We start from the raw sequence: 26836 nt of genomic DNA, 5'->3' as shown, positions 1-26836 counted from the left end.
ACAAACTCAGCAAGACCGACGGCTTCTCAGTTACAGTGGGTGACAATATTGTCACAAGGAAAGAAGATATTACCTACCTGTGTTCCATCCTAGAGGCAAATCTTTCCTGTGACAAAATGGCATCCAATGTAATAAAAAAAGTCAACCAACGAACTCGATTCTTGTACCGGATCTCCTCACTGGTAAACAAGAATACCCTGAAGACTCTAGCAGGAGCACTCATTCAAGGGTACTACGACTATGCTTGCACCTCATGGTACCAAAGCACCTCAAAGGCGCTAAAAACAAAATTACAAACATCTCAAAACAAACTGGTCAGACTACTGCTTGACCTTACTCCTAGAACCCACCTCACCCCTGCCCACTTTGACAACCTAGGATGGCTTAGAGTAGACGACAGAGTACAGCAACTTGCAATGGGCCTGGTCTACAAGATACACTACACGACCAAGGTACCCATGTACATGACAAAATACTTCCCAAAGGTCAGTGAATACCACGATCACAACACCAGAGGGAGCTCCACAAATCATGTTAAACCCAGATTCGGCTCAAACAAGGGACTAAACACGTTTCGCAATTATGCCACATCAATGTGGAACGCCCTACCCAAAGCTGTAAAGCAGGGCTATTCAACTGGCGGCCCGCGGGCCAGATCCGGCCCGCGGGATGATTCTGACCGGCCCACCAAAGATTACATGATAAAATTTTTTTTTTTTTTTTTTTTTTTTTTTTTTTTTACTTTATTTTTTCTTCATGTCAACGTTAACACGCACAATTGAGCCAAAAGTCACTCAATTAATGACAGATTTCATTGATAAATTGAGGGAAAACTTTGCAAGTCGATTTGAATTAGGTATCAAACTATGGAACTCTTTGCAGAACGATGAAAAGAGTTCCAATAATATATTTCACTTCAAAAGGTTGTGCAAAGAAAAGATACATAGACAGTATAGCACAGTTTAGTATAATATTGCAGTTTAGCGTGTCAGGACGTAGCATAGAGTTGTAGTGTAGGCCAGTATGAGTATAGTAATATAGTATATAGCAGCGTAACATAGAATAATAATATATTAAAATATTGTATAATACTGTACCAATATGGTGTAGAATAAATAGTATGATTTAGTTATATTATAATAAAATAGAAATTAGATAGTATATAGAAGTATAATACATTATATAAGTGTGTGTGTGTGGGGGTGTGTGTGTGTAAATGAATTAACCTAAATATGTAGTTTGACTGATAGATAGACAAAATGGGTTTATTTATGTTGATTTAATTTGGTTGTGTTGATGTTAAATTTTTATTTATTTTTTGCAAAATGGGTATATTCTGTTTGGTTTTACACAATATGTCTATCGGTGTGTTGTACGTGTGTAGGGGCAGGTATATATAAGATTTTTTCTTCTTCCTGTTCCTTTCGGCCATGGTATTTTTTGTGAATTATGTGAATATGTACTGTTGGACTGTGGTGATTCCATGTACGGATAAATAAAATGATGATGATGATGATGATGAATTGATGCATTTTGTGAGCAACCCATTTGCCAATGTAGCTGCTATTTCCACAAAAGGACAAGAGTTCCTTGCATCACTTCACATTGATGAAGGTCTCCTGCAACTTGAAATAATTGACATGCAAGCATCATCTGCTCTGAAGCAGGCACTTGAGAATGAATCCACCACAACATTTTGGATAAAGTGTATTCATGTCAAGACATTCCCCAAAATAAAAACGCTGGCAATATCTGTGCTAACAATGTTTGGCTCAACATACACCTGTGAATCCAGTTTCTCTCACATGAATGCCATTAAAACAAGCAACGTTCCTCCTTGACAAATGAGCATTTGCATCACTGTTTGCGGGTAGCCCTCACTTCCTATGAACCCTCTTTCTCTGCCATTGCCCAGTCAAAGAAGTGCAATCGCTCTCATTAGATGTGTGTATGTAGGCTAGGCCTGTCTGCCCCCCACCCCCCTGATGTTTGAGAGTTAAGAGTGGACAATAAGTGCTAATAAGGTGCTGTGATTTGCTGTTGTTGCACAGACATGAAGCACTTTTTCATAAGCTCAGCTGCACTATAAATGTATTTTTTTGTTCAAGTATTGATGTTAGAATGTTCAGATGCACATCATGCACTTGTTTGTTTTTTATTTTATTTTTATATTGAAATGTTGAAGAGGAGATGTTGCAGTTGTTGCACAGTCATAAATGAAGCACTTTCTGCAGGAGATGTTGCAGATGTGGCACATAAATGAAGCATGTTTTTTTTTAAAGTATACTACTTTTGCAATGTAGTTAAATAAAAGTTGTGAAAATGTGGTTGCGTGTTGTGTCAAGTGTACATATATTCATAGCACGGGGAGGCGCCGTGGCAGTCCGGCCCCTGGCCCCTTGGGTTTCTGACAATGTGGCCCCCTGAACAATTTAGTTGAATAGCCCTGCTGTAAAGGAATGTGAATCACTACCCACTTTCAAAAACACTCTCAAAAAACACCTAAGGGAGACTGCAGCTCGAAACTGGCCCCTGTAAATGTCCGAACACAACCCCCTCCAATGTACAGTAAATTACCAAGTATGGTCTTGTCAATAATCCAATGTACAGTGTTGTTTGTACAGTTGTACAGTGTCCCCCACCCACCCCTCCTACCCAACCCCCCCCCCCCCACTCCTACCCAACCCCCCCCCCCCCCCCCCCCCACTCCTAACCAACCCCCCACCCACCCACCCAACCACCTCCAATGTACAGTCCCCCCCCACCCCCACCTACCCAATCCAATGTACAGTTTCCACGCCTAATGTATATACTCTTTTCTTTCTGGACTCTTTTTGTATCACAAACAGTACTGTAATTGCAAATCTGGTATGTCATAAATGTATAGATGGAGCAGTACTGTATGTCATGTATGTCATATATGTTACGATGAATTGAAAATGGGGGACCCTGATGTAAACAAGACGAAAGTCTTTCTCTGGTCTGCATCCCCTTAACAATTGTATGTATTGAGCTGTACTGTACTGTACCCATTCTGCAATCTGTTAATAAAGTTTTCATTCATTCATTCATTCATTCATTCACGTGGTAGCTCTACTAGACACTCTGTCTTTAAATGTGTCTGCATGTATCCTGGCTAGGGGTGGGAATCACCAGTTTCATCACGATACGATATCGATTCTTTGGAAAAAGGCAATGGAAATATCATTTGACATTTTTATTTTTGATCTCTTCCAGACATTTAAATGAAAAACAATCTATTGTTTTTAATACAAATAGACCTCCTGTTCACTGTTTTTGGTTCGTTTTTCTTTTTTTTCCGATATTAATATCCTATCACAGCGCTGTATTTTGGCTGGAAAAGGCATACTGGGAGTCAGAAGGTGCAGTACCGGCCAGATCCTGTTAGTGGGACTATCTCGAGAATGCAGTAACCCCCCCCCCCCCCCTCCTTCCCAGTCCCTAGTTTCTCTCTATCGCTCTATCAGCTTAGCTTAGTTAGCTCACGCTAACGCAACGTTAATTTCGTTATTTAACGCGACGTGGGCATAAAGGAATGGCGAGGATGGAAAGCATGTTAGATGCATTTGACCCCTTGTGGGGGAAAAAACAGGCACTTATTTCGGGCAAAATAGGCGGACTCAAGTCAAGAGTCAAGAAGCAATGCTGTCTAACGTCTACACACGCTGAGCTGCGCTGAGCTACTGTTGTTGCAGCCGGGCGGATATGCTCACGAGGGGATTTTCAAAATAAGAGTATCGCAATATGAATCTCTCTTTTTACGTTGCATCGATCCTATTTGATAATTGATAATAGATCGATATATCGATCTGGATCGATGTATCGTCCCACCCCTAATCCTGGCACAGGCAAAAATGGCTGAACTCCTGATAATGGAGACTGCCTTAAAAGAAAGTCATGAGCTGGAAGCCCAGGAGGCACAAATAAAGCATGAGCTGGAACACATAAGGAAAATAAAGGAATTGCTTGAAGTACAAAGTCAAATTGCTGCTCAGACAGCCAAGGTTACTGTCCTCAGGAACAGAGGGTCGGACATTGAAAGTAGAGTCACAGATGGAATGAACTCATGTGTCAAAAGAAAAGGCTGCTTTCAACCCCTCTGCTGTGCAATTCGTTCCACAAACATCAAGCCATCATGTCAATCATCCACCAACAGGGAGTAAAATTGCTATGACAATTGATGCACAGCCAATGGATTCAATACGGCAATACAGACTTCCACCAACAGGAGGCAGCAAACCTGCAAAACCAACTCTATCACATCAGAACCCATACAACCAGTACAATCTACACACAGGAGCTGCTAAAGCCATGCCATTACAGTCTCAGCAGCTACAGGTGCCATACAATCGGTTCAGTACTACAGCCACAATGCCAATACGAACAGGGGCACTGTTGTGAAGGGCCAGATTAAACCGAATATATATATTTATTTATATATATTTAATTGTATTTGTATATTCTCTAATATTCCCTGATATCCCTTGTATATTCCTTGTACAATATGCATTGAATATCCATTCTAGCCTACTGAACATCCCATAATAGTCTCCATTCTACTATTGGTCGAGACCTTGGTGCCAGGCTGCCATACCCCTCAGACCCAGTTCAAACGTACCGCTCCACATGTACGAACAAGTCCTAGTTCCGCGTAGGAATCTGGCTACCGCACCACTAATGGGACTATTTGTTCATAGTGCGTATATATACTGCGCTACTAAAGTAGGACTTCCTTTTTCAGTCCAGTTTCTTACCCTCCAATAGAGTCACAGACGTAAAGCCTCCCCGCGACGCCACGTGTGGGAGTAAGGCCAAGTTCGCCTACCATCGGTATTGAGACATCGTGTATATTAATATTTGAATAGTCATATTTGGCACTATATCGTCGAGTTGGACGTAGTCTATTAAGCTAATAATAGTCTGTTAATATATAGTGCTTCGTGCGGTGAGAATACTACCGTAGTCAGTACCCCATCGTTTCGGGCAGAGAACTGGCTGCTTACCCAGGGTGGTTGACCCCATGTGAAGCTGCACCCGAGGAGCCCCAGAGCCGACGAGCGAGTGGACCTGTATACCGGATTATTCTACCGACGACAGCCCGCCTTCCCAGGCACGGATTATGCTTTGTATACTTTGATTATTCCATGGATAAAGACCCCCGACACTGCCGTGTGTTGGAACCCCCCCCCCTGGAGAGGACGCAAGGTGAGGAGACGCTCTGCAAGACGAGGTCGCTTCACGTCTCTCCCCCGTGGACCGGAGAGAGCCGGCCCACAAAGAGTCCACCTGCTTTCATCTGTGGTCCAAGGATCGCCGGCGCATTGAACGGCACTACAGTGGGTTCACCTGGGATACCCTTGGCCGGACGAGGCAGCCGGATTCTACCCCCCCCCCCTCCTACTCTTGTCGGCTTACAAGCGACCGGATTAACCCCCCCTTAGTGTATCCAGTCTTATAATCATTAAAGTATCATTGCTGTTATTCCTTAACTATTCCAGGTCGTATATTTACCACCTGCGCCATCAGAGATTGGACATTCTCTATTGATATACCGACGAATACTCTTTGCCATAAAAGTGCATACTAGTTCAATTCATAAATGTAATTAAGTGATTAAGTGCTTGCTCTACACACCATTGCTGTGTAGTAATAAACGCATACTTCGACTTCGTACATTTGTGTTGGATCCGTTTCATCTACGTGAGAGTGTTTATGATAATATATTTATGCCGTGTACTGGGTGGCCGAATATTAAGTACAAAGGTAGTGGTAGTAAGTATCATATCTAGTAATACAGTCAGGGAATTGTACCCCTCAGTTACAATTGGTCCTTCGAGCCGGAGGGTAATCAGTGTAATATTAATATAGTGTTATTAATATTGAAATGGCCTATGATGAACACTCCACGAAACGATCCTCCTAACCAACGCCCGCAGCGCGAACGACGGCTCCCTCAGTACTTAGAGGCTTACGCTGTCAGTCAACAACCTAGTCTTCTACTAACAGTAAACGCGGTAAAACTAGAAAGTAAAAGTATGTCTAACCCCAACGCCCAGACTACCCCGACCATAGAGGCCCCTACGGGCTCTAATGTAACTGACCAAGTTCACGGTGGGGACCAGTGGGAACCAGACATGACTTCACACCCCGCCAGTACTGAAGAAGTAGTCCCCGATGAGTCCCGGGAGGAATACAACGCTACAGAGAGAGAACTCGGCACGGAAGAAGACGGGGAGAGCACCGTGGAGATAGAGCTCCAAGGCTCCGCAAGGAGTACCCCGAGGGAGGGCTCCCCTATACAACCGCCTTCTCCCAGCGAGGCAGAGAGGACCCTACAGCAGGCCTTCCTCATCAGCCTGAACGCCGCTGCTGAACGCGACCGACTGCAGATCCAGCAGCGAAGCGAACACGAGCAGATACGTCTAGAAATAAGACTCATTCAGATGGAAGAGAATGTGGCCCGAGAACGAGCCGGTGCTCAACGGGACGCAGCGCGCGACAGACAGCAGTCGCAACTAATAGAACAGCTGATCAGACGGACAACACCCTCTCCCTCCGCCAGAGGCTCCAGGAACTCGTCTAGACACACCTCCAGGGCGGCATCCCCTAGCCGAGTAAACAACCCTGAACTTGACCAACAGACGAGGTCTATACCCCCCACAGACCACCTCCCCCCACCGGTCCAAGCGAGACCTAGCAACCGGGAAGGAGCAGCATATCCTGTGGAGAGGCTAAACCAGAGACTACAAGCACTGGATGACCTAACTGAAGACGAAGAGGAAGAGGAGGAGAACCACGCCCGAAGACAGCACAGTACTCTACCGGACCAGGAGGTCCGGTACAGCCCAGGCTATACTCCCGCGGAGCTGCGCTACAGACCCCCGACTCTATACACGGGTGAGCACGACGCACGACCCGCACCGAGGAACAGCACCTGGACAAGCGGGCCATGGTACACTGCCGGTACCAGCCCATACCAAGGAGCGGGAGGAGACTCGCCTAGGAGGCCTCTCCCCCAACGCTCGCCGATGTATCCACAGTCAGCGTCATACATTGGCACGCCCATGGTACCCGACTTCACCCAAGAGAACCGGGCCCAGTATACAGAACTCCGCATGTGTCTGGAGACCATGTTGGTGGATGTATTGGATGAACGCCACAAATACGCCATCCTACTGAAGCACTTAAAGGTACCCCGCGCACATAATATAGCGCTCGCCTACGCGACTTCCACCACCCCATACACAGCAGCGCTGGTAGCATTGGACCAGAGGTATGGGCGCATATGGGATTACGTGATCCAGGAGATCCGACACATCGACCGCTTACCCCCAGCAATAGACAATCGAGCACTGGACGACCTGTCCATCAGAGTGCAGTCCCTGGTAGGGATGTTGGGAGCGCAAAGAGAGAAGGGGAGGCATGAACTTTACGCCAACTCAAATGTGGAAAGGATTCTGGAGAAGCTGCCGCCCGCTCGTCAGGAGCGCTTTAGGCGGCAGAGGGACCACAGAGACCCGAATGGCCCCGAACCGAACCTCCTCGATCTAGCAGACTTCCTGGCGAGAGAAGTCAGCAGCCTACGGCTAGATACATTCGGACGGAGCACCCCTGGCTCCAGAGAAGGAACCAGACGACTAAATGATGGAAGAAGATCGGTGACTGTGATGCACCAATCGGAGTCAGTACCGAGCAGCAGGAGCCACAGTACCCCCTCCAGAACGGAGAAGTGGAAGATAGTGTGCCCCTACTGTGAGAAAGAACACTGGCTAGCGCAATGTGACTCCTTCCCCAAGCTGAACGCGGAGGAAGCAGGTCAATGGATAAAGTCCAACAAGCGCTGTTTTCGCTGTGCGCGCTCACACATGGCAGCCGAATGCCGCTTAAAGAAAAGGTGCACCAAGTGCGATGGAGCCCATCTGGACATACTTCACGACAGTAACAGACGGCGCCCTTCACCTGCACCATCCAGCCGCAAAGCGAGCGTCATGTACATCGATCCCGCCAGCAGCAGTGGAGCACGAGTACTCCTAAAAGTAGTGCGTGTGACACTAAGCTACCAGAATAAAGTCCTGGACACTTACGCCGTCCTCGATGACGGGTCAGAGAAGACCCTGCTGCTCGCCTCCGCTGCGGCCCAGCTAGGGCTGCGGGGAAGCGAAACCCAAATGACAATTCTGACAATAAGACGAGATTTGAAGACGATAAAGGGCGAGAATGTCTCATTCTCTATCGCAGCAAGCGGCCAGCCTGAGCGACGGTACCAGATTACAGACGCTTTCACCAGCCAAGAAATAGGACTGTCGCGGTACACATACCCCGTCGCCAAGCTGATGGAGAAATATGCACATCTGCGCAAGTTACCGATCCCGCTCATAGACAATGCTATGCCGACCCTGTTGATAGGCTCCGACCATGCAGACCTCATTGTCCCGATAGACCGGGTTCATACCGGACCCCGAGGCTGTCCTGCAGCAGTCGAGACCCGTTTGGGATGGACTCTCCAAGGCCCGCTCGCCAAATCTCTCAACCGAAGTACAGCCACTAGATGTCTCCACTCCCGAGTCACAGAGGGAGAAACCGCACTCCTGCAACACGTAGAGCGGCTATGGACCTTGGAACAAATGCCCTTTAAGAACGGAAAGAAAGACATTCGCTCTAAAGATGACATTTACGCCATTCACCTCCTCGAGACAGGGACCAAGAGAGTCCCGGTCAACGGCGTGTTGAGATACGCCACGCCACTCCTGCGGCGAGAAGGAATGCCTACTTTCCACGCCAAGACAGACGCCACAGAACGGTACCTGCTGAACACGGAGCGGCGCTTAGCCAAGAACCCCGCCCAAGAGAGTGTATACCGCGCTGAGATTGAGAAGCTCATCACAGCGGGACACGTCACAAAGATGGACATTAAAGAGGCTGACCAGACCACTGAATCGTGGTACGTGCCCCACCACAAGGTCCATCACAACGGTAAAGACCGCATAGTATTTAACTGCAGCTACCAGATCGGATCCCAAAATCTGAATAAAGAGTTACTGCCCGGTCCCACACTCGGCCCCTCCCTACTCTGCGTTCTACTCCGCTTCCGCCAGGAAAAGGTGGCCATCAGCGGGGACATTAAAGGAATGTTCCTGCAGGTGAGATTAGTAGAGGCGGACAAGCCCCTGTTACGGTTCCTATGGAGAGAGAAGCCAGGAGATGAGCACCCAGCCATCTACCAATGGGAAGTCCTCCCCTTCGGAACGACGTGCAGCCCCTGCTGTGCTACATTTGCACTACAGAAACATGTAGCAGAGGACCCAGCAGCGGACGAAGAGGTCCGACACAGCGTAAAGAACAGCTTCTACGTAGACAACTGTCTACAAAGCCTTTCAACCCAAGAAGAAGCCGAGGCTCTCCTGATTAAACTCCGCGCCTCATTGATCAAAGGCGGCTTTGATCTCAGGCAGTGGGCCAGCAGCGATCCGCAAGTACTGCGCAGCCTCTCCTCCGAGGACAAGGCAGCCAGCAGCGAGACCTGGATGGCTACAATCCCGGGAGAAGCCCAGGAGATGACCCTGGGATTGGTGTGGCGATTCAAAACAGATTCGCTTCACTACAGACACAAGCCCCTGACTACGGAGCAGGGAAGGCCGGCGGCGGCGCCGACCACCAGACGGAGTGTGTACACAACACTCGCCCGACAATATGACCCGCTAGGATGTATTCTACCGTACACCACCAGGGCAAAAATGATTGTACGAGCATTGTGGGACAAGGACCAGGGCTGGGACGACCCCATTCCCGCACACCTTGCATCCACCTGGAGAGAGTGGGAGATGGAGCTCCACTCACTCCCAGGCGTTAATATGCGCCGAAGCTACTTCCCACCCACGGTGAGGCCAGAGACATGTAAAATGGACTTACACGTCTTCAGTGACGCCTCAGAGGTCGCATACGGATCAGTAGCCTACTTACGGGCCCAAGACCAGGGGGGAGAGATCTACACAGCATTTGTCCTCGCCCGCTCGAGAATAGCCCCACGCAAGCAACAATCTATCCCACGTCTAGAGCTCTGCGCAGCCCTAGCCGGAGCGCACCTAGCCACGCTCATCCAACGTGAGCTCACCATACCGGTGTCTAGAACAATCCTGTGGTCAGATTCCACGACGGTACTCGCCTGGATCAAATCGGACTCATGCAAGTACAAAGTCTTCGTGGGAGTCAGAGTCACCGAGATTCAAGACTTAACCGAAGAGTTAACCGGAGAAACAGAGTGGCGCTACGTTGATACAAAACAGAACCCAGCTGACGTCATCACCCGGGGGATGCCCCTGGATGACCTCACCCGTCGCAATGTCTACAGTGACGGCCCCGCATTCCTAAGACTCCCGGAAGGACAGTGGCCCATGCCTATCCCGAGGGAAGCAAGTCCAGAGGAGGTGGAAAATAAGAAGTCTGTGTTCTGTGGATTGAGCACCGTAGCCTCCACCGACCCTAACATAGACGATTGCACGTCCATAGAGAGTGCACAACAAAGAACATTCCTGCGGTACCACCCGGAGTGCAAGTCCCCCGCTGATATGTCAGCAGCTAACTACGAGGAAGCAGAATTGCTTCTACTGCAGCGAGCCCAGAGAGACTCGTTCCCCGATGAATTGGCCTGTCTACAGGGAGGAAAGCCCGTCCCATCCGACAGCAGATTAATTCATCTGGCCCCCGAGAGCGACGCTCATACCCTCATCAGAGTGGGTGGTCGCCTACGCAGAGCCCCCAATCTACCGGATGACATTAAATACCCGATCGTATTGAACAGCCGACACAAGGTCACAGAGCTGATTATAAAGAAATACGATGAGGATGTACATCACGCAGGAGCAGAAAGAGTCTTCGCGGAAATCAGACGTCGTTACTGGATCCTACAAGGAAGAGAGGCGGTACGACGCTTCCAGCGAACATGTCTAGACTGCCGCAAGTGGCGCGCGCAGCCCAGCATACCAAGGATGGCTGACCTTCCTCCATGTCGCCTCCGAATCGGTGACAAGCCATTCCACTCAACGGGTATGGACTGCTTTGGCCCGCTGCACATAAAGAAAGGAAGAGGAACCGAGAAGCGGTGGGGTATTGTATTCAAATGCATGACCACCAGAGCGATACACATCGAGCTTCTCCCGACCATGAGCACAGACTCATTCCTTATGGCCTTCCGAAGATTCACATCACGGAAAGGAAGACCGTCTACCCTATTGTCCGATCATGGGACAAACTTCAAAGGCGGCGAAAGAGAGCTGAGAGAGAGCTTCCAAGCTATGGGCCCAGAACTTAAGACCCACCTCGCTCCAGCACAGGTTGATTTCCAATTCAACCCCCCAAACGCACCCCACTTCGGTGGCACTTGGGAACGAGAAGTGCGCTCCATAAAGACAGCCCTGTACGCAGTACTTGGGGCCCAGACTGTGGCGGAAGAAGTCCTAATGACAGTCCTCACGGAGATTGAGGGAGTACTTAACTCGAAGCCCCTCGGATATGTCTCCAGTGATGTGGCGGATATCGACCCAGTTACCCCCAACACACTCCTGATGGGGCGGCTAGATCCTGCATTACCCCAGACAATGTACCGGCCTGAAGAAGCGAACGGCCGACGAATGTGGAGGTACAGCCAAGTATTAGCCGACAAGTTTTGGAACAGTTTCCTACTGCACTACCTACCGTCTCTACAGACCCGCCAGAAGTGGGTAAAGGAGAGAGACAATTTGACAGAAGGAACAGTCGTCATGATTATTGATCAATCACTGCCCAGAGCTATGTGGCCGGCCGGCCGCGTAAGCAAAGTGATCACCGGTGCCGACGGCAAGGTCCGAGCAGCTGAAGTGCTCGTCCAGGGTCGCACTTACACCCGTCCCGTGGCGAGGCTCATAGAACTGCCTCGACTCCCAGACACAATCGATGATGACCATGACCCTACAACCCTATGACTTTGTGAAGTTGACTGACCCCTACAGCAAACCCTTATGTGTAAATAGACAACGCGATTAATCTGTCTCTGTTTAACTGATTAGGTCTGGGACCTATTCAGGGGGTGGCTGTTGTGAAGGGCCAGATTAAACCGAATATATATATTTATTTATATATATATATTTAATTGTATTTGTATATTCTCTAATATTCCCTGATATCCCTTGTATATTCCTTGTACAATATGCATTGAATATCCATTCTAGCCTACTGAACATCCCATAATAGTCTCCATTCTACTATTGGTCGAGACCTTGGTGCCAGGCTGCCATACCCCTCAGACCCAGTTCAAACGTACCGCTCCACATGTACGAACAAGTCCTAGTTCCGCGTAGGAATCTGGCTACCGCACCACTAATGGGACTATTTGTTCATAGTGCGTATATATACTGCGCTACTAAAGTAGGACTTCCTTTTTCAGTCCAGTTTCTTACCCTCCAATAGAGTCACAGACGTAAAGCCTCCCCGCGACGCCACGTGTGGGAGTAAGGCCAAGTTCGCCTACCATCGGTATTGAGACATCGTGTATATTAATATTTGAATAGTCATATTTGGCACTATATCGTCGAGTTGGACGTAGTCTATTAAGCTAATAATAGTCTGTTAATATATAGTGCTTCGTGCGGTGAGAATACTACCGTAGTCAGTACCCCATCGTTTCGGGCAGAGAACTGGCTGCTTACCCAGGGTGGTTGACCCCATGTGAAGCTGCACCCGAGGAGCCCCAGAGCCGACGAGCGAGTGGACCTGTATACCGGATTATTCTACCGACGACAGCCCGCCTTCCCAGGCACGGATTATGCTTTGTATACTTTGATTATTCCATGGATAAAGACCCCCGACACTGCCGTGTGTTGGAACCCCCCCCCCTGGAGAGGACGCAAGGTGAGGAGACGCTCTGCAAGACAAGGTCGCTTCACGTCTCTCCCCCGTGGACCGGAGAGAGCCGGCCCACAAAGAGTCCACCTGCTTTCATCTGTGGTCCAAGGATCGCCGGCGCATTGAACGGCACTACAGTGGGTTCACCTGGGATACCCTTGGCCGGACGAGGCAGCCGGATTCTACCCCCCCCCCCCTCCTACTCTTGTCGGCTTACAAGCGACCGGATTAACCCCCCCTTAGTGTATCCAGTCTTATAATCATTAAAGTATCATTGCTGTTATTCCTTAACTATTCCAGGTCGTATATTTACCACCTGCGCCATCAGAGATTGGACATTCTCTATTGATATACCGACGAATACTCTTTGCCATAAAAGTGCATACTAGTTCAATTCATAAATGTAATTAAGTGATTAAGTGCTTGCTCTACACACCATTGCTGTGTAGTAATAAACGCATACTTCGACTTCGTACATTTGTGTTGGATCCGTTTCATCTACGTGAGAGTGTTTATGATAATATATTTATGCCGTGTACTGGGTGGCCGAATATTAAGTACAAAGGTAGTGGTAGTAAGTATCATATCTAGTAATACAGTCAGGGAATTGTACCCCTCAGTTACAGGCACGGTGCAAGGAAACCATTTCACAAGGAACCAAAACAATACTATATGCTCCAAATCTCAACGCAAGCATGCCACAAAGAGCTCAACATCACATCACGCTGTACATTCACCACAGCAATCCATCCAAAACAGTGAGGACCAAGGCAATATTTTCACAATCATGTGGAAGCTAAATGACATCACAGCATTACTTGTGCAACAGAAATCTTCCCTATCACTACCCCCCAGGGACATACCAGTCTTTGATGGAAACCCTTTTGAGTACAACACATTTGTTAGAGCTTTTGAACATGGAGTGGAAGGAAAGGCTGCTAGCAGTGTGGACTGCCTGTACTACCTGGAGCAGTACACCCGAGGGCAACCTAGAGAGCTGGTGAAGACCTGTCAACATATGCCATCTGACAGGGGGTATCAAAAGGCCAGGATGCTTCTACATGAACGTTTTGTAAATGAGCAGGAAATAGCCACTGCATATATGGAGAGAGCATTTGGATGGGCACCTGTGAAATCAGAGGATATCAAGGCTTTACAAGCATTTTCATTATTCCTACGCATCTGCTGTAATGCTATGGAGGACATCAGCTACATGTCGGAGAGATGAATATGCCATCAAACCTACGTGCAATAATCATGAAGTTACCATACAAACTCAGAGACAGATGGAGAAACATTGCTTTTGAGCATCAGGAGAAACATCACTGTCAAGCAGGTTTCAGTGACGTTGTCAACTTCATTGAGAGACAAGTGTCTATTGCATCTGATCCACTATATGGGGACATTCAAGACACTGCTGTCTCAATGTCAAAATTGAAGATTGGAAATAAAGCATCACAGGGACGCATACAGGAGAAAGGAAGCAGTTTTGCTACATCTGTGGCATCTGTTGAGTCTGAAACTCCAGAAGCAATGGAGCCATGGGAGGTGATAAACAGCAGGAGTAGAGGACCTTACGCTGTTGGAACCCTTTTGGGATGGGTTGTCAACGGACCATTGAGAGGAGGCAATGAGTGGGATTAGCTGCCCCACAGTCACAGCCAACCGCATCTCCATTTCTCAGAAAGATCATTCAAAGGAGCGGCTTTCAAAAATCAAACCTGAGGACAAGGACTGGTCTTCTGGGAAAGAGCTGCAGAGAACAGCGAAGGAGGAGAAAATTAAGAAGGCTAAAGAATCCACCAAGGAGAAGCCTGTCAAGGAGGAGAGGGAGAAACCTGTAAAAGTTGAGAAGGAAAGGACCCTCAAAGAGAGAGACGGGCCCAAGGAGGAGAAACTGAAGGCTCACAAAGAGGAGAAAAGGCCCAAGGAGAAGTCCTCCTCAAAGGCTGACAGGAAAAGTGAACAGAGAGGAGAAACATCTGTAGGTGGACAAGAAGAAGAACACCAGGGAGGAGAAGGAGAAATCTAAAAATGAAAAGGCACCAAAGGAGGAGCCGAAACATGAAGGTTACGACGTCAACAACCGTTTCCTGAACATGGAAGATACCAAGCTCAGTGCCTCCGATGACCACCACAACAGGTAGACCTCTCCTCCGATTCCTCCCTCTACGGGGACGACAGTTGGGACGGTCCTGTGAAGGAGTACAAGGAATACAAATCCCACAAACGCTGTGTAGTTAAGTTAAGTGATTCTCCAGGCCTCTCTGACTCCCATAGGAAAGACTCAACACCTGATCAGGATGAACTGGACCACTTCCCAACAGAAAAAAACAAAAGAGAAAGACCATAAAGAGAAGGAGGAAAAGGGCATATTTGACATGGCTAAAGAGAGGAAAGACTCCCTGGAGAAACACAACAAAGATAAGAGACTCTGTGGATGCTACACACACACAAGGAACACAAGGAACGTAAAGACAATGTCAGTTGACTCTAATCAGGAAAAGAAAAAGAAACAGGAGCTGTCGGACAAGAGGGATGCCAGCGAGGAAAAGACAAAGAGACAACGGTGGCCAAAGAACAAGATGAACTTTTCGTAGGAGACGTTTTTCATGGTAGCGGACTCTAATGCGCCTCGTGGATCCTGGCTGTTGGGAAAGGTACTGCAAACCTTTCCTGACAGACATGGACTTGTGCAGTTTGAAAGTCCGGATCAAGTACAACGTCCTGGAGCGACCCATCACAAAGATCTGTCTTCTATTGGAAGCTGAATAGACTGAAAACCCATTTTCTATTAATGGGGTTACCAACCCTATTGGATTACATAAACATTATGAACTACATTAACCCATTCTCTGCCGGGCATTGTACCCATCATTGTACCCTCTCTGCCAGCGCTATAAGTCTATGGAGATGTTCACCTTCTTTGCAGGGCTATAACTTTTTAAATTGTATTGCTAAATTGACATTACTATGACCCATTCAACATCAATTATCTATTGTTCAGGATGTAGGAACGTTTTACTTGTTCATTCACACATTCATACGAAAATACCGTCTAGAGTATAAATATGTTTTTATCGTTTTCTGCAGTATTTCATAGAACGTGAGATATAGGCATAAATGCATATATTAGATGATCAAATGCAGTTTGATACCGATCAACGTTATATAAAAAATGTCAACTGTACATGGTCCTAAACGTCATGACTGGTCATCTGCGGGTGAACGGAGGGGGGGGGGGTCGTTTATAATTCAATGACCGACGTTAAATGATTCATGTAGTATGGGTGATATATTGATCAGAGCAGTTTGTATCGAAAATGGTAAAGAAAAACGCTGAAACTCACCCCAGTCTCCTCGTAGCGTTGGGCGATGAGAGTGGAGCAAAAAGATTGCTATTATGGGATGTTGATCGATGCGATCCATTTCCGGTTTGTATATTACTAATACACGTCCAAATCATGTTGATTATTGAGTTATGGCAAAGATTCATATCGACGGTGTCTGTATTGAGCCCCGGGACGATAAGCGAGTGGCCGGACGAAAATAGGGGACGGACCGAGCACTTCCGGTTTGGCAACTCGTCGATCGGCCACGAGGTGGCGGTATTGAAGCGTTGCAGAGTTGTGATGGCCCAGACAGCATCACCCATGACTCTGTGGGTTAAATATGAATACCATGACGAAAATATGAAATATTGATCTAAAAAACGCCTTACAGAGTTATTGGCAGACAACGCATGGCGGAGAAACCCGCCTTAACACGTGAATGGCGGAGAATGGGTTAACTATGAACATTATGAGTTGAATATTGAATACTGATGTGGACTATCTGTTTGGCTATAATCCTTTGCATGCATTGAAATTGTTATGTTTTTATACAGTAGCAATTAGGGGCGTGCGTGTTTTGTTTGTTTTCAGTTGTTTTGAGTTATTTTTCAGGTTTATTTTGCAGCACTAGTTATTTGTTTAGGTTACAGTTAAACACCGAGTTTATGTTATGCTTTTCCAAGAGAAAATAAAACTCGTTAAATGCACTCAAGGAGAGGACCTGGTTTACTATCAACAAGCACCACGCGTTGGAAAGAGCTTCTTACCTATTCCCTCACTGGCATCTTTTTGTTGTTCGGTTGCCCTTACAATCCGCTTTAACGTTACATCAAATCAGATGATCGCCTGTCCTTTCTCCAGGACCTGACACTGGCCGGCCCGTCTATCAACAATAATGCACCTACGGTGAATCGTATTTAAGTCAAGTAGCTACTGACTAGCGTTAGCTGACTAACGTTATCAAATGTCAAAGTGAAAACCTTGCGGGGAAGACGAACTAGGTCAGCTAGCTTAGCTTGATAACGGTACCTTGGCTAAAGTTGGTGCTATTCATAATCCAGCAATAATGGCTGCAGACCTGCAAGCAAAGTACAGCAAGTGCCAAAGGATAAGAGTCTGAGGCGGAGTCTCAAAAGAGAATGTTGAATATTTATTTTGCATAGAAAATCACAACATAAACGTTACTACTAGCCAGAGCCTCTGCTACTAGCTAACTGAACCGGAGCAGACTGGGTAGCAAGTGCAACAACGTATAACATCCGTGTGGAACCAATGTCCCAACAACCTTTCCGTGGGTGAACTCATTGAGCATAGTTTTCAATTAATGATACTAATACTAATCTATACAATCACCTGTTGTTGAATAAATACCATTACTTTCTAGTTATTACAAAAAAACAGTATATATAAAACAGTATCTGTAGCTGTAAAAAAAATTGTAATAATAATAATTTATATAATATAATTTTTTTTTTTTTTTTTTAAATATATGCACTGGTATCGGATCAGTATCGGTACCTTTCCTTCAAATGTTATGTTTATTCCATAAACATATCCTCATGATGGAAAACAGTTCTGAAAGGTCTTTGAAAGGTCTATTGAATTCCTTAATTCTACCGTTCTCTCCTGCTATCAGTTCGATGGTGGTTGAGGCCTAGTGGTTAGCCAAAAGCCTTCCCTGTTAGCCGAAGCTAGCTACCTCATGGCCTAGGAGGGTTGAGAAGGCCCCTCCACCACCCTCCAGCTATTGCAGTCTCTCTGTCAACATGTCTACGTGTCAGCTTTGTTTCCTAGTCTGACACGACCCGGAAAACCCCCCAGCTATAAAAGTGTGTTTCCTTAGCAACGGCTATTAGCCATAGCAATGGCTCTCTCTCTCTCTCTGTCACCTCTGACACACTCTAACGTCTCTCCTATCTCTTCCCCATAGCAATGGTTTCTCCCTTCCCTAGCTGACCCTCCCATCTCTGTTGATATTAACACCTCGGGCAGATGACCGACCGTGGCTCTATCCCTCACAGGGCCTGAGTGAAGACACACACTGGCTGTCTCCTCATTTAAGATCTATAGATCTGTCAGAGTAGATGTCTGCTATCATCTACAGATATTTACATTATATACACATATGAAAAACAAGTGCTTCTATCAACATGGAACCTAAATGAAAAGCCACAAGCCAAGATATTTATACTCTTGTGACTCAATGTTAGAACGGCTTGATGTACTTCATCATAATCAACATTTCTGGCTCTGGAGAACAGCATGAATTTAGTTTTACTAGCATTGAGGACTAATTTAACATTGATAAAAGCCTCCTTGAAAACATTAAAAGAAAGCTGCAAGTTCTCTGTGGCCAACTGAACAGTACACAATGGTATCGTCCGCATACAAATGGTTAATTCAAAGAAGAAACAATATCATTAATATTATAGTAAAAAGGACAGGACCCAATCACATGCATCACTATCCATGCCAATACTAGATAACCTTTTTAAAAGCAGGCGATAATCAACTGTATCAAAGGCTTTTGGCAGATCTATAAAGAGAGCAGCACAGTGTTTCCTCTTATCTAAAGGCATATCTATCATTAGTAATCAATGTGGTTTGATTGATTGATTGATTGAAAAGTTTATTAACAGATTGCAGAATGGGTACAGTACAGTACAACTCAATACATACAATTGTTAAGGGGATGCAGACCAGAGAAAGACTTTCGTCTTGTTTACATCAGGGTCCCATTTTCAATTAATCATAACATATATGACATACATGACATACAGATAGACAGTACTGCTACATCTATACATTTATGACATATCAGATTTGCAAATACAGTACTGTTTGTGATACAAAAAGTGTCCAGAAAAAGAGTATATACATTTGACGTAGAAACTGTACATTGTAGGAGGTTGGGTGGGGTTGGAGGGTGGGGGCTGTACATTGGGGGGGGGGGGGGGGGGGGGGGGGGGCACACACTGTACATTGGAATACTGACACAGCCATACTTGGTAATTTACTGTACAACTGGGTTAAGACATTTGTAGGGGCCAGTTTTGAATTGCAGTCTCCCGTAGGTGTTCTTTGAGAGTGTTTTTGAAGGTGGGTAGTGATGGTGTCTGACATTGTGTTGCGATTGGCTCTGAATCCAGAGTGATGTTAGTATTGAGTGATTTGAGAGAAATTATCTAGTTGATTATTTACCAAGGTCTCAAGAACCTTTGTCAAGCAGACAAACAGACCCAGAGAAAGAAGATTTAACAAAAAGAGCTACCCCTCCTCCCCTTCCAACTCTGTCCACTCTATAAAGGTTGTAACCCATTAAAGAATATGTTTATTTAGCCAGGATTCACCAAAGACCAGGATGTCGGGATCAGTCTGCATAACTAAGACATTGCTATGATCTAATCTTTGAGACAGACTTCTAATATATAAGTCAATCATTCCTAGTCCTTTTCTATTTTTAAAGGTGAGTGGATTGAGAGGACATTATCTACAGGTGGCAACAGATATCTATCAGTTATTATGTATATACTGACCAAATGGCTTTCTCCCTTGTCAGGCCAAGAACTCAGGGAAGTTCTCCCCAGAGGAACTATTGAGCCTGAAGAGGGAGTTCCAGCACCACAAAGACAAGATCCACGAGTACAACGTTGTCATGGACACCATCAGCAGGACAGAAGGTGAGCTGCCTCATTATTCCTCAGCAGGAGTCACTGTGTCCACTGCCCACATACTAACATTATACACTGACATTATATAAAGATGAATCCTCCATTGTATCTAGAATCAGTATATATTAAATACATCAATGTCCCAAAGCTATCTACATTTACATTTAGTCATTTACATTTAGTCTCCGGTGGCCAGAAGATGCAGTGTAATGGTCTTGAAGGTGTGTAGTTAGAGACCATTGACCGGCGGTAGGATTCCCTTTGTTGCACGGTATGCCAGGTCAAGGACCTGGAAGATGATTTGTTCGGCAATGGGAAGCCAGTGCAGCTCTTTGAGAAGTGGGGTAACGTGGACTGACTTTGGTAGGTGGGAGATCAGGCGGGCTGCTGCAGTAGACCAGCTAGAAGAGTATTGCATTAGTTGAGGTGTGACATAACTGTTGATTGACCCTTCAGAGATCCCTGGATAATAACCGAGAGGGTGGAGGGGGACAGGGAGTGTAGGTTGCATCTGAATGAGGCAGTGTGAGTTGGAGCAGGTGGATTGTGGTTTAGCACAAGATACAAAGAAGTGTGATAAATGGAGGGGTGTTATCTTGGTATTAATTATACTGGAGTCACAGGAGAATATTATGTCCAGGAGCTGGGAGTCAGGTCGAAGGACTCTAGGAGACGGACCACTGCGGCAGACTGGGAAGGGTCAGGTAGGTTGAAGTCACCTATTTGCACCTGGGGGGCGCCATCTTCTGGGAAGGAGCTTAAAAGCATGTCCAGCTCGTCCGGAAAGTATTCAAGAGGACCTGTAGGGAGCTAACATTAACCAACATGGCCTACCTACAGTAGCTAGCCATATATAATACTAACGTCCTATCAAACCGAAATTATATGGTGGAATATATATCATGATAGATTAATGTTGCCATTTTCAAATGGTAATGAAATAGTCTGTGGTAAAAACAAGTTTAATTGGAGTTCTGAACGTTGCTATATTATTTACTACATTGAGGATTCAGCATACAGCCTTTAGTAATTATGGAATGAGCATGTTGTGTCTTATTTGACCATTTTCAAATGCAAATATGATAGGCCTATATCTTATCAGTTTGTCATAATGTTAGTATGCAGAAGGAACCAATTTTGCAGCTGGAACAGATTTCCCTCAGACACTACACACAAGTGTTGTAGTACTCGAGGTCTGTAGGTCTCAAGACAGAATTTTTTTTAAGTCTCAGACTTGACTGCATTTTCACTCTGTCTTGACTCGGTCTCAGACAAAGAGGACTCCAAATCCTATTTCAAGAACGGTTGAGACCACAACTGCAGTGACACATACCTGTCTGGGCATTATATAAAGCATTTTTCTTTTTACTGTGATTGGATGTAAAACTTCCCCCTTCAATTGCAACCAATAACTAGAATCTCTCCAAGTTTACCGCTTGTTCCAATTGCGCATCTGAATGAGAGTATATATTACAGAGAGAGAGTGAGAGTGAGACTACAATACATGACCCTTTAATCCTACAGCTTGATCAACTGTCTGCACACTGAAAGACAGCCTACATTATAGATAGTGAAAGAAAGAGATACTTGAGCCATTCTATTTGTGATGGATTTAGATTAGGGATGCCCCGATCGATCGGCCACCGATCGTTATCGGCCGATAATCAGTATAAATATGCGATCGGTGATCGGTGATAATGTTTTATTTTCACCGATCGTCAAACCCGATCGCTGTCGCTGAGTTCTGTCTCAGACACCGGTGGTGCGGCGTCTGCTCTCGAGTCCAGCCCCTCCCGCACGCATGTAAACACGGGTCTAGTCTAGTGAGACACGGGAGGACGGCGTGTCGGCATCTCCCTGAGCTAACGTTAGCTTAGCTACCGTTACAAAATGACCCAGTCAACTATTCACTTTTAGTTTAATACATGATGAGGCATTGTCTAACCGAACGGTATCTAGCCGGCCAGCTACCGATAGCTCCTGACATCAACAAACGCTCCACAAAGTCTAGTAGGTAGGTATGATACCTGTTAGCTGTTAGCTGTTAGCTCACGTTAGCGCAAGTTAGTTCACTGTTAAAAACGAAATGTCCCATTGAACGAAATAATTCACTGAGGCGTTGTATTAACGTTATATATCCGGCTAGCAGTAGCTACAGATAGCTCCTGATATCAATGTCTTATAACACTGATTCGATGCGTATTCGAGCTGAGGGCTTGCTGAGCACAGTTAAGTAACGTTATACCAATAGGGTCCAGGTGCAGCACCGGAGAATCCTGGCCGTAGCTCGAGGCTACTCGAGTATAGGTCCAGCTGCAGCTCCGGAGAATCCTGGCTGTAGCTGGAGGCTACTAGAGTACACACAGACAGTGGAGCTTGTTGCGTGGTGGCGATGTCTCGCAGATAATACAAGTACAAGTCTAATTATATAATATATATATTTTATAAAAAAAAATTATAAAAAAAAATTATATAAAATACATTTTAATTTCTTTTAATCAAAAACGATCGGTATCGGATCGGTATCGGCCGATATGGCTCACGACGATCGGTGATCGGTATCGGTGGCAAAAAACGTGATCGGGGCATCCCTAATTTAGATATATACTGTAATTACCATCTCTTTATTGTGATGATAATTACAATGACAGGTCTTCTCACATTTGCATAAAGAAAGCATATCTGTCCACTCCCATGTTGACTTTTAAACCCTTTAAATATCCCTTTAAAGGAAAACTCCAACATTTTGGGAAATTAGCTTATTTAACATCTTCCCTGGAGTTAGACAAGAAGATACATACCTTTTTTGTCTCTGTGCGTGCATTTAGCTTTGGGAACAGTAGCTCCGTTAGCGTAGCTTAGCTTCATCACTGGAAGTGGGGCGGTGCAATAGCCTGACGTTCCCTACAGTGCCCTACAGTCACGAAATACAATCCAAATAAAACTCAAACGTTCCTGTAAACATGTTGTGACCTGTGTATTTATTTATTTGTGGCTGTCACAAAACAGTCACATCTAGAGACCTAAAAACCTACTCTAGCGAGGCCTTTAACCTTGAACTGGAGGGTCTGGACTGGTCAGATGAGCTCAATGGTACACTGGTTGAAGAAACATGGCTTGGCTTCAAAACCAAATTTTCAACGATACTAAACAACATGGCCCCCCTAAGAACCACCAGGGTAAAAAATCGCGCTGAGCCGTGGATGCACGCTGAAATACTGACCGCTATGAAAACCAGAGACAAAAAATGCTCTGAGTTTCGTAAAAGTCAGTCAAAGCTTAACATAAGCACGAGCAGTGAACTCCAAGCCCACGTGACTGAACTCAAACTGCAAAGAAACAGACTAAGAAATGATGTAAACTCCATGATCAAAACAGCAAAGAAAAAATTCATCAATGACAAAACCGAGGAAAACAAAAACAAACCGCGTGAACTTTGGAAATTACTCAATAACCAACTAGGCTGCAGTAAAAAACTTAAAACCAGATTCTCAAACATAAACATAAAGACGGACAACACGCTCATCACAGAAAAGCTGGATGTAGCCAATTACTTAAATAGTTTCTTCACAAACATAGCCACAACACTGGTAAACAAACTACCCTCCCACTCAGGGCATTATGGGGTAGAACACATAGTAGCTTACTACAAAAACCTAGGGGTCCACAAAGACGACTTCAAACTGGAAATGGTAACAACAGATGAGGTACTCAAAAAACTGAGCGCCCTCCAACCTAACAAGGCCACTGGCCATGACAACATCCCCTCCAAATTCCTCAGAGACTCAGCAGCCGCCATCACCCCAGTCATCACACACATAATAAACCTCTCTATAAAACAGGGACACGTCCCCAAGGACTTCAAAATTGCGAGAGTGACCCCTCTGCACAAAAAAGGCAGTAAATTAGACCCAGGCAACTACCGCCCTGTTTCTATCCTTACCTCCATCTCGAAAGTCATGGAAAAAATTGTATACGAACAGGTCGAAAAATACCTTGCGGAAAAAAATCTAATCTACGAATTCCAATCTGGCTTCAGAACATCCCACTCCACTGACACATGCCTTCTCTATTTAAACGACCACATCAAACAAGAGGTGGACGCGGGCAAATACTGCGGCATGGTCATGCTGGACCTACAAAAGGCCTTCGACACTGTCAATCACACCATTCTGATTGACAAGCTAAAAGCAATTGGTTTTGATAGTCTATCAGTGAGCTGGATGCAATCCTACCTGGAGGGGAGAGAGCAGATGGTGGAGGTAAACGGTACCCTATCCCCCCCCCTCACAGTAAACTGTGGTGTTCCACAAGGAAGCATACTAGGTCCGCTACTGTTCCTAATTTATGCAAATGACATGTCGTCAGCTTGTGACTGCAACTTGTTCCTGTTTGCGGACGACTCAGCCCTACTGGTCTCTGACAAGAACAAATTACAGGTTGAAAAAACCCTCAGCTCAGAACTAAGCAAAATCTGCATATGGCTCGCTGATAACAAACTATCATTACACATGGGCAAAACAGAGTCCATTCTCTTCGGTTCAAATAACAAACTCAGCAAGACCGACGGCTTCTCAGTTACAGTGGGTGACAATATTGTCACAAGGAAAGAAGATATTACCTACCTGGGTTCCATCCTAGAGGCAAATCTTTCCTGTGACAAAATGGCATCCAATGTAATAAAAAAAGTCAACCAACGAACTCGTTTCTTGTACCGGATCTCCTCACTGGTAAACAAGAATACCCTGAAGACTCTAGCAGGAGCACTCATTCAAGGGTACTACGACTATGCTTGCACCTCATGGTACCAAAGCACCTCAAAGGCGCTAAAAACAAAATTACAAACATCTCAAAACAAACTGGTCAGACTACTGCTTGACCTTACTCCTAGAACCCACCTCACCCCTGCCCACTTTGACAACCTAGGATGGCTTAGAGTAGACGACAGAGTACAGCAACTTGCAATGGGCCTGGTCTACAAGATACACTACACGACCAAGGTACCCATGTACATGACTAAATACTTCCCAAAGGTCAGTGAATACCACGATCACAACACCAGAGGGAGCTCCACAAATCATGTTAAACCCAGATTCGGCTCAAACAAGGGACTAAACACGTTTCGCAATTACGCCACATCAATGTGGAACGCCCTACCCAAAGCTGTAAAGGAATGTGAATCACTACCCACTTTCAAAAACACTCTCAAAAAACACCTAAGGGAGACTGCAACTCGAAACTGGCCCCTGTAAATGTCCGAACACAACCCCCGCCAATGTACAGTAAATTACCAAGTATGGTCTTGTCAATAATCCAATGTACAGTGTTGTTTGTACAGTTGTACAGTGTCCCCCACCCACCCCTCCTACCCACCCCCCCCCCCACCCACCCAACCACCTCCAATGTACAGTCCAATGTACAGTCCCATAATCCAATGTACAGTGTTGTTTGTACAGTTATACAGTGTCCCCCCCCCCTCCTACCCCCCCCCCCCCCCCCACTCCTACCCAACACCCCCCCCCCCCCCCAACCACCTCCAATGTACAGTCCCACCCCCACCTACCCAATCCAATGTACAGTTTCTACGCCTAATGTATATACTCTTTTCTTTCTGGACTCTTTTTGTATCACAAATACAGTACTGTAATTGCAAATCTGGTATGTCATAAATGTATAGATGTAGCAGTACTGTCTATCTGTATGTCATGTATGTCATATATGTTACGATGAATTGGAAATGGGGGACCCTGGTGGAAACAAGACGAAAGTCTTTCTCTGGTCTGCATCCCCTTAACAATTGTATGTATTGAGCTGTACTGCACTGTACCCATTCTGCAATCTGTTAATAAAGTTTTCATTCATTCATTCATTCATACCACATGGAGAAATAAAAAATAATTGAATTCGACAATTACGTTTTCTAAGCAAATATACTCTGAACTATTTTTTGCCGAACGACTCCTCTCTGCGCGCACTCAGTGATTTCAACGTGAAGCCGTGTTTGTTGATATTCTCATTCATTCAAAAGATCCGAACCGATTGAAGTTTATGGATACCATGACTTAAAATCCTCTTACCTTGACGATTAAAAGCCTCCCCAATTTAGAAAACAGTAATCCAATGGCTGGTATTGATAATATAATACTAACTACTGCACGTAGCTAACCGGAGCTAACACAGAACCGGACGTTCAACAAAGCAAATATAATGACTTCCTTTCTGGGGGGTTTCAAAATAAAAGAGCGACGTCTATAGCAGCGGAAAACGTTTATTTTGTACATTATCTAACGTTAACACAAACCTAAACTAACATTACAACTAACCTAAAGTTAGTTTAGGTTCGTGTTAACGTTAGATAATGTACAAAATAAACGTTTTCCGCTGCTATAGACGTCGCTCTTTTATTACGCTCTTTTATTACGGCCTATTACGTAGACTAACCCAGCCCTACTCAGCACTCTGGAGGCATATTACTACCAGGAGTAAGTAGTAGGGGTGGGACGATACATCAATCCAGATCGATACAAGCTGAATAGACTGAAACCCATTTTCTATTAATGGGGTTACCAACCCTATTGGATTACATAAACATTATGAACTACATTAACCCATTCTTTGCCGGGCATTGTACCCATCATTGTACCCTCTCTGCCAGCTCTATAAGTCTATGGAGATGTTCATCTTCTTTGCAGGGCTATAACTTTTTAAATTGTATTGCTAAATTGACATTACTATGGCCCATTCAACATCAATTATCTATCGTTCAGGATGTAGGAACGTTTTACTTTTTCATTCACACATTCATAAAAAAATACAGTCTAGACTGGTTCTCAACTGGTCTAGCCTCGGGACCCAACATTTTCCTTAGTCATTAAGTCGCGACCCGAATTTTTGAACCACTATGATTTATTTCAACAAAAAAAAATTGCAGTAATA

At 45.5% G+C, this 26836-nt stretch overlaps 1 protein-coding gene across 1 annotated transcript in view; it reads left to right on the top strand.

Annotated features, from left to right (window-relative positions):
• Positions 1-26836, top strand: part of lrpap1 (low density lipoprotein receptor-related protein associated protein 1) — a 118243-nt gene that overhangs the window by 33796 nt on the left and 57611 nt on the right. The window contains exon 4 of the mRNA XM_084318651.1: positions 19789-19909. Within this exon, the coding sequence (XP_084174777.1) occupies positions 19789-19909 (121 nt within the window). The remainder of the gene's footprint in view (positions 1-19788; positions 19910-26836) is intronic.

The sequence above is a fragment of the Notolepis coatsorum genome (genome assembly GCF_963971535.1).
Source record: "Notolepis coatsorum genome assembly, chromosome: 7".
Lineage (NCBI taxonomy): Eukaryota > Metazoa > Chordata > Actinopteri > Aulopiformes > Paralepididae > Notolepis > Notolepis coatsorum.
Note: the sequence above shows the minus strand (reverse complement) of the source record. Positions and strands in the feature narration are given on the sequence as shown.